The following is a 13,602-nucleotide window of genomic DNA, read 5'->3' on the forward strand; positions in this document are numbered from 1 at the left end:
GGAGTTTCATATGCGGTCTCCGCAATGTCGAAGTGACCGCTCTCGAAAGGGAACTATGTATGGTATATTTATTAAATAAGAATGCAATGAATTGATTAGAAAACTGTTTTCGCACCAGATTATTTCACAAAACATTCACGTCGCTTAATTAAATGAAGTTTGAACCACAGGACTTTACTAACTCTCTGTGCTTTGAGTTTGTTTTTATTTGTGGAATGACGTGTTGGGGACATAATTTTCATTGTCTGCTAAATTAACCCTTTGAGTGAATGATAGATGTGGAGCTCAGTCCGTCCAACAGTAGCAAGCCGGTGTTTATGAGACATATGAGGCAGAGGATAGAAAGTGAAATATCCTAAATACAACTGAAGGTCTATTTTTGCATAATTAGAAGACGTATGCACTAAGTGTGGATGTGAATAGTTCTGTATTGACCTTTGCAGAAACACACACAACTACATCAAGATTACATTATTATAATTCATTTAGCAGACTTACAAAAGAAAGGCAGCTTAATATTTTCTCAAAAGGACGAAAAACTTTTCTGTCAGTGTGTTGCATTTTAAAGGGATACTCCACCCAAAAGTGAACATTCTATCAATTGCACTTTCCTAAATTGTATGAATGTTTTTGGTTGAACACAAAGAAACGTATTTGGAAACATGACATCTCTTTGACGAAAAATGTAAATGTTAGTCAAATGTGCCCTGAACTGTTTGCTTTCTTCAATTCTTCAAAATATCTTATTAAGAGTTCATCAGAACAAAAATAGATGGGCTACAATAATTATCATACAGTGGAAGTCATGTATTACTACCGTCTTCCGGAGCAGAAGGTGGCGGTACTGCGCTACTACGTTGGTTGAAAACCGCCATGAAACAACACTGGAAGAAGAAGAAGTGGAACCAGAAACGGAGATCTGCTGAAGAAGAGAGAGCTTTAAATCAGGTTAGTAACAGTCTGTCTCAAAGTAATGTAATCCCTTGTTCTCTAAAGCTTCTGGTCAATAGAATTGAGATCACCACTTTAAATTTACCCTATACAATAATCCGTAAAGCTTTTGTTAAAGAGCTGGATCCTTGATCTTAAAAAGAAAACTATTTTATCAGTTTTTTATAAATGATGAAAGTAAAAAATTGAAAACTAAATATCTTACATTTCCAATTCCGCCTAACGTTAAGGAAAATCATTCATGATATCTATCCTTCTAGAGAACATTAAGAGGTCGATTTGGTGCTATTGTAGACTGTATCAGTTGCTCATTTTGTGTTGATGAAATTTAAACACTAGAAAATCTCTTTTTTTGACTAAGTTTGCTCATGCTTTTTGGGAATATTTGGATTACTGTTTTTTTATTTCATAATCTTCCTGTTAAACAAAGAAACATCTTAATTCTTAATTCTTAATAATGGAAAATTATTTTTACATAAAAGCAAATTTCTGAAGACAACTCCCAATTTTTTACATATTTCACGAGGATGTATGTTTGTATTTCTTGTCACTCGAGTTTATGAAAGAGAAAAATGCTATATTTGACCCTGACAACAAAATTTACGGGTCCATATTGAGATTTTTGCATAATCTGAAAGCTGATTTCTAAGATTTCTATTGACGTATGAGTTGTTAGAATATGACAATATCTGGCTGAGATACAACCGATTAAAACTCTGGAATCTGAGAGTACAAAATATCTAAATATTACGAAAATGACATTTGAAGTTATCAGGGGCACTTTTGAAAGCAAACCACAAACAAAAATAAAGTTTTTATATATTCAAGGTAGGAAATTCACAAAATATCTTCATTGTACATGAACTTTCCTTAATATCCTAATAATTTTTGACATAAAAGAAAAATCAATAATTTTGACTCATACAAACTATTTTTGTCTTTTGCTAAAAATGTTCCCGTGCTACGTAAGACTGGTTTTGCGATCCAAGGTCACATTTGTTTATGTGAGAGCGCCTAGTGTGTTATTTTTTTATTATAATATGTTTATTATTTTTCCTTGTATTGTGTAATTTCAGTTTCTACAAAGGCATATAATAATAATTATATTTTTTTATCTTATTTTGATTTGTAGTGCATGTCCGATGTCTATTTCGACATTTGCTCTTTTGTGCCATGCCACATTTGTTTGTAAAGCTTTGAATGTTCAATTGATAAAAAAGAAAAATCAGTTGAGTGGCATGTCGGGATGTTCATGTGCTGGTTACCTGCCTAGGATAGTTAATACAGAGGAGATCTGTAGTGGTGGGCAGAGCGAGGCGGACTATGGGCTATTTTTGCAGGGAGAATTAAGATTAATAAAATAAATCATACCACAATGTCTCGCATACTTGGATAAAAAGATTTGTGTTCAAAAACATAACTTGGTCTGCTGTGGAGGAGACTATACCATAACCGTGTACTTCAGTCGTGCGATGTAGAAGTAGGCTTACTTTATAGTCTTTAGAAATGCACGGAAGCCATCGTTCTCCAACACTGAAAACAGCTCTGAATCTTTGACTCAAAGCCCAATCAATGTCCTTTCCACTGAATGATGAATTCTGTGTGTATATATATATATATATATTTGAATTAAGTTGTATAGCTTTTTAAATGATTTGAGGACTTAAAAATTGTGTTCTTTAAATTATGAGATGCCTCAGAATTTGTAGTGATTATTCAGTGTGAAACACATACATAAAGAACAGATGTTTTGGCTGCACCCAGAGCCATTGAGAGAGAGAGTCGCATCTTCTATGTTGACTCCGATGGACCAGTTTTTTCACAGTTTCAATAGTTTTTAACTTCCGTATTCTGAGACATTTCTGAATGTAAATGAATTTCAAAGGAGAAAATGAGTGGGCATGGCTTGCATATTTCACAGCAAATTGATTGGATTTTACTATTTTACATTTTGCTGCATTTGGGCAATCATATTAGAAATGACTGAATTCAGGTCTTTCCAAATTGTCTGCCCAAACAAGCTATTTCTATCTACATACACAGTGGGTCCTATCACATGGAATTCACCATGTTGTTTCTACGGTCGCCATAAATGGACAAACTGCTCTACAGAGGATGTGAAAATGTGACCAAATCTTAGTTCTTCAAAAGGGAGGGGTTGAGTGAGCCATTGGTTGCAATTCACAACAGACACCACTAGATGCCGCTAAAATGTCCACAATCTCCATGTGACAGTTAACCGTGGATTGGTTTGTGCCCACTCACCCCTGCTTTGTCTCTGTTGTGCTATTATCGAAACGTTACCCATGTGACTACAGAATGTAGGTATTTATGGATGTGTAAATTATGGTTAAATAAAAGCAGATTCCTTTCCGAATGCAAATCACTGCATGAATGATGCGATCATTTAGTGATTTATCGACTATATAGAGAAATATCAGCTATCATCATTAGTAGGAATAATCTGTGATTGTAGATGTTTCGATCGAGATGTGTTGCAGTTGCAAATGTCCATTCAGTGTTAACATGTTAATACCTTGTTTGGTTAAAGATCTCACTGTGAAAAGCATTCATTTCTTGATTGATTTCGTCAGGTCAAGACTTACACGAGAACAACAAGGTGTTAAAGCCAGAGTTGTGAGACACAGTCCTGCAATCTAATCCATAAAGAAAAGATTGAAGACATGAGTGATCTGGACGTATGCCAAAAAAAAAACCAAGAGGAAGAAACAGGTCGGTGACCATTTTTGATTTTATTACATCACTGTATGAGTTTTAAAATGAGAGAACCATTAATCGCAAAAATATGTACGTCTTCAATTTAGACCCGATGAAACTGGAAGAAACCTCAATACCAGTGACCACACCCAATTGCATCCAGACTTGTTTTTCGAAAACCGGCAGCAAAACTTTTCTTTGCCCTCATTGTGAAAAGGTACTTGGAAGTAAATGTAGCCTTGCGGAGCACATAAGAATCCACACTGGAGAGCGCCCACACCCATGTCCTCACTGCGGAAAGTGTTTCATCCGAAAAGCAAGGCTTACAGAACACATGGCGGTTCACACCGGTGAGCGTCCGTTCGCATGTCCTCAGTGTGAAAAGGTACTTGGAAGTAAATCTAGCCTTGCGGAGCACATCAGAATCCACACTGGAGAGCGCCCACACCCATGTCCTCACTGTGGAAGGTGTTTCATCCGAAAAGCAAGGCTTACAGAACACATGACGGTTCACACCGGAGTGCGTCCGTTCACATGTCCTCAGTGTGGAAAGAGTTTCAGAAGAGGAGCAATGCTTAAGCAGCACTTGAGAATCCACACCGGAGAGCGCCCGTACACATGCCCTCAATGTGAAAAGAGTTTCATGAATGAAGCAAATCTGAGAAAGCACATCAAAATTCATACAGGAGAGCGGCCGTACTCGTGCGTTCAGTGTGGGAAAAGTTTCATTCACAAACACAAACTTGACATCCATGTGAGGATTCACACCGGGGAGCGTCCGTACGAGTGTGATCAGTGCGGAAAGACTTTCAACAGGCAAGATAAACTCACAGCTCACATGAGAGTTCACACCGGACAGTACCCATACACGTGTTCTCTGTGTGAAAAGAGTTTCGTGAATAAAGCCACTCTCAACATCCACATGCAGATCCACACTGGAGAGGTTTCACGACCGTAAATAGATGCTTCGTGAGTACATTTTGAGAGGAAACCCTCACCAAAAACTTTTATTGCTATTTAGGAAGACTCTGGGGTGGTTTTCCCGAACAAGGTTTAAGACTAGCCAAGCCATAGACTAAAATAATTGTTAAAGCAGTTTGAACTGAAAAATGCTCACACTGATATATCTTAAAATACATTGGTGCTGTTTGTTTTTGTGGTAATGCTGTGTTCATACCAAACGTGAATGATCGTGCTCCTCGCTCGTTATTACTCGCGGGAAAGTTCGTTATTTTATAATATTTGTGACGCGAGCTGACAAATATTATCTACTTTCGTGACACGCTTTTGACGCTCGTTTCTCGTCATAAGCATCGCCTGCCGTGATACTGTGTCTGCTCGTGACTTTGAATTGACTTAGTATGTAATTTACTTGCGCAAACCGCTTAATTTGCATTTGGTGTGAACACAGCATTAGATCAAATGCTTGGTTCACACCAACCACTAACAAACACGTTCCTTGCTCTTTATTACTCTCGGGAAAGTTTGTTATTTTCACGTAAGTGACTCTAGCTTCAAAATATTTTCAACTTGCAGGCAAATTTCTTAATTGACGTTTGGTGTAAACTCAGCATAAGGCATGATGCAGGGTTCACACCAAAACGCTAACGACCGTGTTCCTCGCTCTTTGTTACTCGCAGGAAAGTTCGTTATTTTCGCGCGAGTGATGCAATCTGACGTGTATTTTCAACCTTCGCGGAAGACGAGATGTGCGCGGCATTCGCATTGCCTGCCCAGAGTTTACGTCTATATGCCTCTTTGTGTATGTAAATTACTCACGCAAATTGGTTCATTTGCATTTGGTGTGAACCCAGCATAACATCCATTTTATAATAACATATTTTAAGACAGTCTTGATATTTATTTTTGGTTATTAAACTCAGGTACAGTTCTGATCACATTTGGAAAAGCAGGTGTCCACTAAAGGTGCTATGATGATGTTCATTGTCATAAATCCAATATCCTGGGTAAAGATTTACGTAAACTCTATCACCCTTTTCCAGCAACAGGGAAACTCCATTCGAAGAGCTGATGAATCCACCACTCTGACCTGCATATGTAGAAAACACATGTTGATCGTTTTTAAACAGGCCTGCGACCACAGCTTTATCTCGACCTCCATAGGCCTTTGAAAACACCATGAATACATAGATTCCCCTCATAGGCGCTGTAAAGATTCCTGTGTCAGATGAATATACAAATTAATTATCGATCAAATCATTTATAAAGTAACAACTGTATGAACTGTGTGTACCTGTGTTTGGATCGTAGGCATTTCCAGTGTTGAGGAAGACGTGTTTGTAAATCAGTGTGTGTAAACTGGCATGGGGCCCGTTAGAGGACAACAGGGACGTTGAGAAAACCACTTTTGAAGCTAAAACATAAAATATATGAGTGTACAATTTCTTTCAATTAAGGCTAAATGTCATTAATTCAATTTGACAAAACTTGAATTTCTTACATTACCATTTTTTTGTTTTATAAGTTCATCTACTTTCGACTTGATGTCATTCATTGTACCCTCCAGCTTTATTGCCTGTTCTAAAACAATCATTAATAGATGAAAAGTAATTCATTATAAATGTTCAAATGCATGGAATTGGAAAGGTTTTTTTTTAAGTTACCTTTATTTTCTGTTATCAGTTCATCCATTTTGATCGTTCTCTCGTTCATTTTAACATTCAGGGACGCCAATTCTTTCTCCTGTTCTGTTAGAATCATTCAAGAACTATTAAATTCATACATGAACAGTAAAGGCCAATGTTATTCACTTTTTTGTCGCCCTACTGAAACACAGAGCATACTCCATCAACTACATGTTGTAGATGAGCGATACTGTTGCTGTATTATAAAAATGTGAATTGTCACCATCAAGAGGAAACCAACATCAATTTTCTAAGAAAAATGAATCAATGTTGAATCTTTGTGTCTCAGTGTGGTCTTTAAACAGAATTGTCTGTAGGATTTTACCTGTGTTTTTTGTTTGCAGTTGTGCCATTTCGCTCTCCATAGATTTCATCCTGATTTCCATGGTTTTTATCTTCTGCAGTTCATCCAGGATGTTAATGTTCGGTGAAAGTATATCTGCTGTTATTGCCCACACATTGAGCATTAAAACTGGAACAAGCTTCATGGTTTGTCTCTTTTACTCGTCATGTATCCTCTGAATGACAGATACCTAGCCGTATGAAGACGAGAAAAACAACTTGCGTAATTGTTTACCAACCAGTAGAGTTTGGACTGCATTTTGCTTTGATGTATCCTTTTCTTCTTTGTCTAAAAATAACTTGGGCCACACATTATTTTAAGGTCCAATTCTCAGTATTAATAAACTATGAACTATGACTTTTGCCCCAGTTAACGATGCATTTGTTGCTTATTGATAGTTAGTAAGTAGTTGTTAGGTCTAGGTATTAGGTAGGGAAGTAGAATATGGTCATGTTGAATATGTGCTTATACGTAGTAATAAACAGCCTATATGCTAAACATAGTCTAATGAGCAATACGTTAATAGTGAGAATTGGTCCCTTTACCATAAGTGTACCATAACTTGTATTATAAATGTACTTTCTTGTTTTAAATATCTGTTCTTGATTCAATGGAAAGCACAATCTATCTAAGCTTTAATTCTATTTCAATGTTTTTATTTCTTCAAAGATGTATGAGAACTTTTGCTTTAGTCTCCCCTGATATCACATAAGCATCTGGCAGATGTCTATTGGATGTCTGCATTTACATACGCAATACATCCGCACAAAATAGTTTGCTCAACGTCAATCCGTCTCAGAGAAGTCTGATCATATCGACATCAAGAAGATGTCTGTAAGATGTTTACGATTCAGAATGGATGTAAAATTGCTCTTTCTTAGATGTTTAGCAGATGTTCCTTCACAGGAGAGGTTTTCCGGATCTCCGAAACGTCTGACGGACGTACCTGTGCTAGACGGGTCAAGAAGTTCTCCTGAGGAAAAAAAGAGACATTTAGGTTTTAAATAAAAAAGATTTTGGGTTTAACAGTTGGATTTACATAAGAACACAATGAATTTAGGGAGTCCAGCACCACCTGACGGCTTTCCTTGTATTTACAGCCAAACACAGTGTTCAGGAAAGGGCGGAGTGAATCACATTTCTCTACGTACAGTAAACGAGACTCAGTTTTACTTCACTACATCGACCTTAACAATATGGAGACAGTTAACTATACACACGTTTCTTTCATTTAATATAGGTAGTTTGTTTTCCTTTTAAAGTGCTCTTTTGAAGCGCACTCGTCGGGGAAGTGTGCAGCGGTGAGTCCCGAATGTCACTCTTTAAAATCTTTCAGACTCCGTCAACAACAGCAGGTAACACATTTCAGAATGTCGTTTTATATGTTTAAAAGTGTCGAAATAAAACGGAAACGTATAGAAACGGAATCATGAATCTGATGAGTAAGGACATTTTAAAACACCGGGATTGCCAAAGACGGTAACGTTAGAAGAAGTAACGTTAGTTTGATCAGGAATGAGGTTTGACAAGTCTGGATTGTCGTGAAGGATAATTCTTCTCAATTCTTATTTTATTTATAATCGAATCCGTGGAATTTGATTCTAGAAAACGACTGAGAGAGCTGGAAAGTTACTTTATAACTAATAATAATATCGACTTTTCAAGATAAAAGACCCAAACCAAGTAAAAAAATCTTAAGACAAATAATAAATGCAATAAACTCATTTTCGTCGTTACAAAAATAATCTTAGAAAAAAGTAACAACTAATGTACATAATGTATAGAATATAATAGCAAACAGTTACACCCATTCACAGTAATGAACAAATTGATTGAGTTTTTTTTGTGTGTGTAACCCAAATTTTTTTAGGATGAGGGTAAAGGAAGCATCGGTGATCACAAAACGTCTTCAGGAGTTGATTTTTTGGACAACACCTCAAACTCTATGAGTTACATGTTTTTTTATCAAGAGAAACCCCCTTGAAACCCTAATTGACGGCGTCTAATGGAAGATTCTACAGTAGACTGCTGCTGAAACTGAACAATTACTCTTTTGTTTTTCAGGATAGCCTCGGTTTAAAGTGCATGTGACGATGAGATCAATGACAGTCTTTAATCTTCCTCCTGACGTTCATATGACCTTCATCTGTTTCTAACTGTTTCCAGCAGGACCTTCACATAATGGAACTTCATAACATTAGTGAAACCTTAACAAACTACACTGCTGAGGTATAAATCTTAACGTTGTATTGACAATACAGTGCACCATCAATTTTCCCATTCGGGAGAATTCAGTAATGAAACCTTCCGACCTTGTGTGCTATACAAAACACTTACAAGCCTATTAGCGCTTCAGTTACTCTCAAATGTTTATTTATCATCGTAAAGAGGGTGTGACATACATTATGTCGGGGAGAAGGTTTGAGGATAACGTACAGTATGTTTCAATAACTGAACCATAAGTTGTTTTGTCAGTATTACTGGTATAAAGACATTGCATACGTCGGCCATTTTAAATAGGTTTTTAAACTTCAACGATCTTCACCAATCATCTAGCAACGCAATCTTCAGTATAAGAATCAAATAGAAATTGTTGCATGTTCCAATTGTAAGGCATCTGCTTGCCCAGCAGGTTAAGGAAAGAACCCAACTGTCTTTGGAGTGCAATGAGGAACCTGGTGATAAACCATCACAATTCACGCAGGTGGGCAGGTGTATTTTTGTTTTTGCACATTGGTGAATTTTGGGAGGATTAATGGATTATTACACAAATATCTGTATTTTTTCTTTATATCAACCTTTCATTGTATAAACACTTGAATGGGGGTACTTTTCTGTTTTGTGGCAGATTAAGGGTCCTGATTCAATTACAGAGACTGATGACCAACAAACACATGAGCAAGTAAGCCAGCAAATGATTTTTCATTTCTGCTTAACATTGAAATCGTTATTTTAAGCTGTTGTTTGTACCCATTTCTAAGGTTGTTGTTTTTAGGCATGACCTGTTTCTAACCAGTCGGACACATTTAAGTAGAATCAATTTAATTCTTTAATAGTATTCCTCATACAAATATGATGGGTTTTTGTGAGAGGATCATATGTTCTTCAGCTTAAGGTAGAATGCTACATGCTACACAACTATCCAAATTTGTATTATTAATCTCAGTTTTTCTTTATATCTGACCAGGAGCTTAACAGGATCTCACACAATATGACAACAGAGATGGACATTAATCAGGTGAGGTGGAGATTTGACAGAATGAATCCATGGCTGCGTCCGAAATCGCCTATTTCCATACTATATAGTAGGTAAAAGTGAGTATGAGTCATGAATAGTATGTTCGAAATCTCAGTATGCTAAAAACTGTAAGTGAGAAATACCCGGATGGTCTACTTCTGCCGAGTGTGGATGGGATGGAGACTTTTATATCCCATGATGCCACGGGAGCTTAGGAGTGGTCAAATTTCAAAAGTAAATCAAATAAATATAGAGGAAAACTTTAAGGCCGGCGTCTGTTTTTAATGTAAGTGCCAAAAAATGAACTTCTCGTGAATTAATTTTTTAGGTTGTTGGTAATACTTCATAGGTCTAAAGAGCTTACGGGTCACATGACCATAAAACACGGCGGACACAGTATGTCCCAGATGTATTCATACTACTCACACTCATACTATATAGAACGTACTGTTTTAACGTCCGTTTTGTGTTTGTATAGTGTCTAACAAAATAACTATTAAAATTGTATTTAATTTATGTTGATATTAATTAAATTATTATTTTATTGTATAATCATTTAATTTAATAAACAATTTGTTAAATGGGTCCTGTAGATTTGACCTGGTACACTGACATCTAGCGGTTGAGCTTGGTATCGCAGTCTAAATTCAAAATATAGAGAGGCAAGTTTAGCCAAGTAATGCTTCTTCTTTGTAAAAAACATGCGCTGTAACTTTTGTTTATGTTGTCGTTTCAAACCGTCTACATGTATCGTACTCATTGCAGGGGGATAGTGATCATGTTCTGGAAAAGAAGCAAGACACAGAGCGTGAGACACCTAGAGGAGAGAACAATCCCAAAGTAAGTGAAGCCAATACAGATCACATTATATGTTTCTAAAGAACAAAAACAGTTTCATATCTGTATTACTTTATGCTTACAGCAGAAAGGAGAAAAGAAAAAAAACAGAAATCCCTTTTTGCCCGATCTTGCAGCTAGGGTAAACAAGTGATTTTCAAGCTTCCTTCTCTAAAGTAAAAGTATGACATATACCAGTCGATGACTTAATGTTTCTCATTCAGAGCAAAACAGTGCAGAAGAGGAATGGGAACCAAGATGGTGGAAATGACAGTGACCCTGCAGACGTACTGAAATACACTTACAGATCATTTATTCACAATCAAACCCAGTGGAAATCACTTTCTCACATTCCTGACTACTTTGTGTTTTTCTAACAGTTTCATTCAGCCACTGTTCATGGCTCCTTTATGCAATTAGTTTTTTCCTTTGACTCATGCCTGCTCCATATTTTGTGATTTTCCTCATTTTCTTCTCCCACATTTGATCATTCCTTACATCTTCTCAATCCCCTATTTCAGAAGACCCTGACATGACCTTCTGTTTTTATATCAGACTAAAGCCCATGAGAGGTCCCTCATGGAATGGCTGGATGACTTCCGTTTGGACGAATCTAAGAGGGAAGATGAAGAGGTTGGTTACTGTAAAAATATACTAATATAGCACTTGTCTTATTTTTAATGTACTCAATCTACATCTATCTGTCGCAGAATCTTGATGGCCTCATGGATTGGTGGAGCAATGTGGAGCGTGAGTCAGTCCCGCCATGTTGGCACCAGTTATCATTTCTGTCATGTGGTATCTACGAAGATTGACATCACAACCGTCTTCTTATTTTTCCCATTTAGAATGGGAGGAGATGGCCAAAGGTGTCAACATGACGGAGAAAGAAGAAGCCAAGTCAGTTAGAATTCATTGTACGTGTGTGACATGCTTCTTTGAGGCAATTTGACCAACTTGTGTTTGTATTTCAGGGCTTTTGCTTTAACAGCCGAGAAGGTGCAGAAAGGCATACATGTGTTTAACAAACTGTTCTCAGAACGAGCGGAGGGACTGTGGCAGCACGTGATCGACCTGCACGCCATCGCTGATGGCCTGGACCGCTTTAACAAGAAGACCAAGATCGCCCAGATCACTGGCGGCTCCACGAGTGCTTTGGGGGGCATTGCCACCATCACTGGTCTCGCCCTTGCACCTTTCACCCTGGGAACCTCTCTGATCGTGACTGCCGTCGGCTTGGGCGTTGCCATAGCCGGCGGACTAACCTCGGCCTCTGCCGGGATATCCAACACCGTCAACAACTCTTTGGATCGCAAGAAAGTAGAACGCATCGTGGAGGACTACCAGGAGAAGATGGCCGACCTTAACAAATGCATGAAGTTCATCAAGCAGGGAATCACAAACCTGCGCAAGTTCAATCTGAACAGGGTGAAGAAGCACGCGTACAATCAGGATTTTCCTGGTTTTGATAATATCTATGAAGACGGCGCCATGGCAGGCAAAGCCATTCTAAGCAATGCCAATGAGATCATGCGAGTGATGCAAGTAGCCAACGCAGCCGGAACGACGGCGGCACGCGCCGTGCAGATCGCCAGTATATCCACTGGTGTTTTGACTGGACTGTTTGTTGGGATGGACATATACTTTGTGGCAAAAGACTCGCACGAGCTGAAAAAGGGTGCAAAGTCAGAATTTGCTGCCAAGATTAGAGAGGTGGCAGAGCAGTTACATGAGGGTTTGGTGGAGCTCAACAGCATTCGAGAGGAGCTGCAGTTAAGCAACGCTGGAAACGAAAAGCAAGCTGCCTCCTGACAACACCTGCAGATATCTCTATAATCGCTTCCTTGATTTGATGATCATCTACAGGTAGAAAGGTGGATGGCAGGTTAAAACAATTCTTGCGTCCCACAGGTCCATGAGTTTCCAGTTCTTTTTTTAGAAATTAACACAAAGCTACATCCTACAGCTACAACTATAGCTACAACGTTTTATGTACTTATTTTAGCTTCAATTAGACTAATAGAATATGCAGTAATATAGTCTGTAAGGTGGTACATGTACTTTTGTAATATGTTTGATGAATTTGATGAGTGGTTCTCCATTTTTGGTTTTATTTTGTAAATATTTCCCTGTGGGTATTTCTAAAACCTGACATAACACTGTGCAAGAAAATTATGTTCTTATTCGTTTAGTCTTGTTTTCCAACACAACTATTCAGAATTCTATAAAACATGATATATTCACTTGAAGCAAAAGCATTTTCTTTATTTCAGAAAAAAATCTAACACAATATTAGTTAATGTATGAGGTAAAAAAATCCTTGATTTTTTCCTTTTGAATTATATTTATAATATTTATATTTTATAATTATATCCGATAATTCATACTGTTTATAAGATGTTTTAATTATTGTTTTGGAAAACAATCAGAGCTGTCAAATGATTAATCGCGATTAATTGCATATAGAATAAAAGTTTGAGTAACACAAGATATGTCTGTTTACTGTGTTTGATAATTTTGTTTTTATAAAAACGTACACATACATGCATGCATATATTTTAGAAAAATATCAAACATAAATGTATAATTAAATTATTGGTAAATCTAAATAAATACATATAATAAAAATGTATACATGTGTGTGTGTTTATACATAAATTAATATGCACAGTATCCAGACATGAGGCAAACACAAACTTCCGTTTAGATGTGATTAATCATTTGACCGCCCTAAAAAACAAACATTGTTTTTGCTATTTATTACATTTTGCAGAGCATTATATATGTGTGTACCAGGACAAAAGCATTGTGAGGACCTTTTTGCTTTTTCCTAACATTAAATGATTTAATAACCTGGAGTTGTGTTTTTT

At 37.1% G+C, this 13,602-nt stretch overlaps 3 protein-coding genes across 14 annotated transcripts; 2 read left to right on the forward strand and 1 right to left on the reverse strand.

The window, feature by feature from the left end:
* Positions 1–105: 105 nt before the first annotated feature.
* Positions 106–5,237, forward strand: LOC130417231 (gastrula zinc finger protein XlCGF8.2DB-like). Of its 2 annotated transcripts, XM_056742606.1 has the most exons (3): positions 106–948; positions 3,546–3,684; positions 3,777–5,237. In XM_056742606.1, exons 2-3 carry the CDS (start codon positions 3,636–3,638, stop codon positions 4,625–4,627), a joined length of 900 nt encoding a protein of 299 aa, XP_056598584.1. In that variant the 5' UTR covers positions 106–948; positions 3,546–3,635; the 3' UTR covers positions 4,628–5,237. The 2 variants fall into 2 exon arrangements, with proteins under 2 accessions (XP_056598584.1, XP_056598585.1); XM_056742607.1 differs by lacking the exon at positions 106–948 and having other exon boundaries at positions 3,173–3,684.
* Positions 5,238–5,509: 272 nt separating this feature from the next.
* On the reverse strand, positions 5,510–7,006 carry LOC130417237 (complement C1q-like protein 2). The gene is made up of 5 exons (XM_056742616.1): positions 6,640–7,006; positions 6,294–6,377; positions 6,136–6,210; positions 5,924–6,043; positions 5,510–5,848 (listed from the first exon to the last, which is right to left on the reverse strand). Exons 1-5 carry the CDS (start codon positions 6,800–6,802, stop codon positions 5,565–5,567), a joined length of 726 nt encoding a protein of 241 aa, XP_056598594.1. The 5' UTR covers positions 6,803–7,006; the 3' UTR covers positions 5,510–5,564.
* Positions 7,007–7,246: 240 nt separating this feature from the next.
* On the forward strand, positions 7,247–13,586 carry apol1 (apolipoprotein L, 1). Of its 11 annotated transcripts, none has more exons than XM_056742579.1 (12): positions 7,247–8,012; positions 8,722–8,886; positions 9,287–9,361; positions 9,506–9,559; positions 9,845–9,895; positions 10,661–10,735; positions 10,818–10,874; positions 10,957–11,019; positions 11,288–11,365; positions 11,443–11,482; positions 11,581–11,632; positions 11,707–13,586. In XM_056742579.1, the coding sequence occupies exons 2-12, from the start codon at positions 8,839–8,841 to the stop codon at positions 12,542–12,544; spliced, it is 1,431 nt and encodes a 476-aa protein (XP_056598557.1). In that variant the 5' UTR covers positions 7,247–8,012; positions 8,722–8,838; the 3' UTR covers positions 12,545–13,586. The 11 variants fall into 11 exon arrangements, with proteins under 11 accessions (XP_056598557.1, XP_056598558.1, XP_056598562.1 ...); XM_056742580.1 differs by having other exon boundaries at positions 8,824–8,886; XM_056742584.1 differs by having other exon boundaries at positions 8,824–8,886; positions 9,290–9,361.
* The last annotated feature ends 16 nt before the right edge of the window (positions 13,587–13,602 follow it).

The sequence above is a fragment of the Triplophysa dalaica genome, chromosome 3 (assembly GCF_015846415.1).
Source record: "Triplophysa dalaica isolate WHDGS20190420 chromosome 3, ASM1584641v1, whole genome shotgun sequence".
NCBI classification, from domain to species: Eukaryota; Metazoa; Chordata; class Actinopteri; order Cypriniformes; family Nemacheilidae; genus Triplophysa; species Triplophysa dalaica.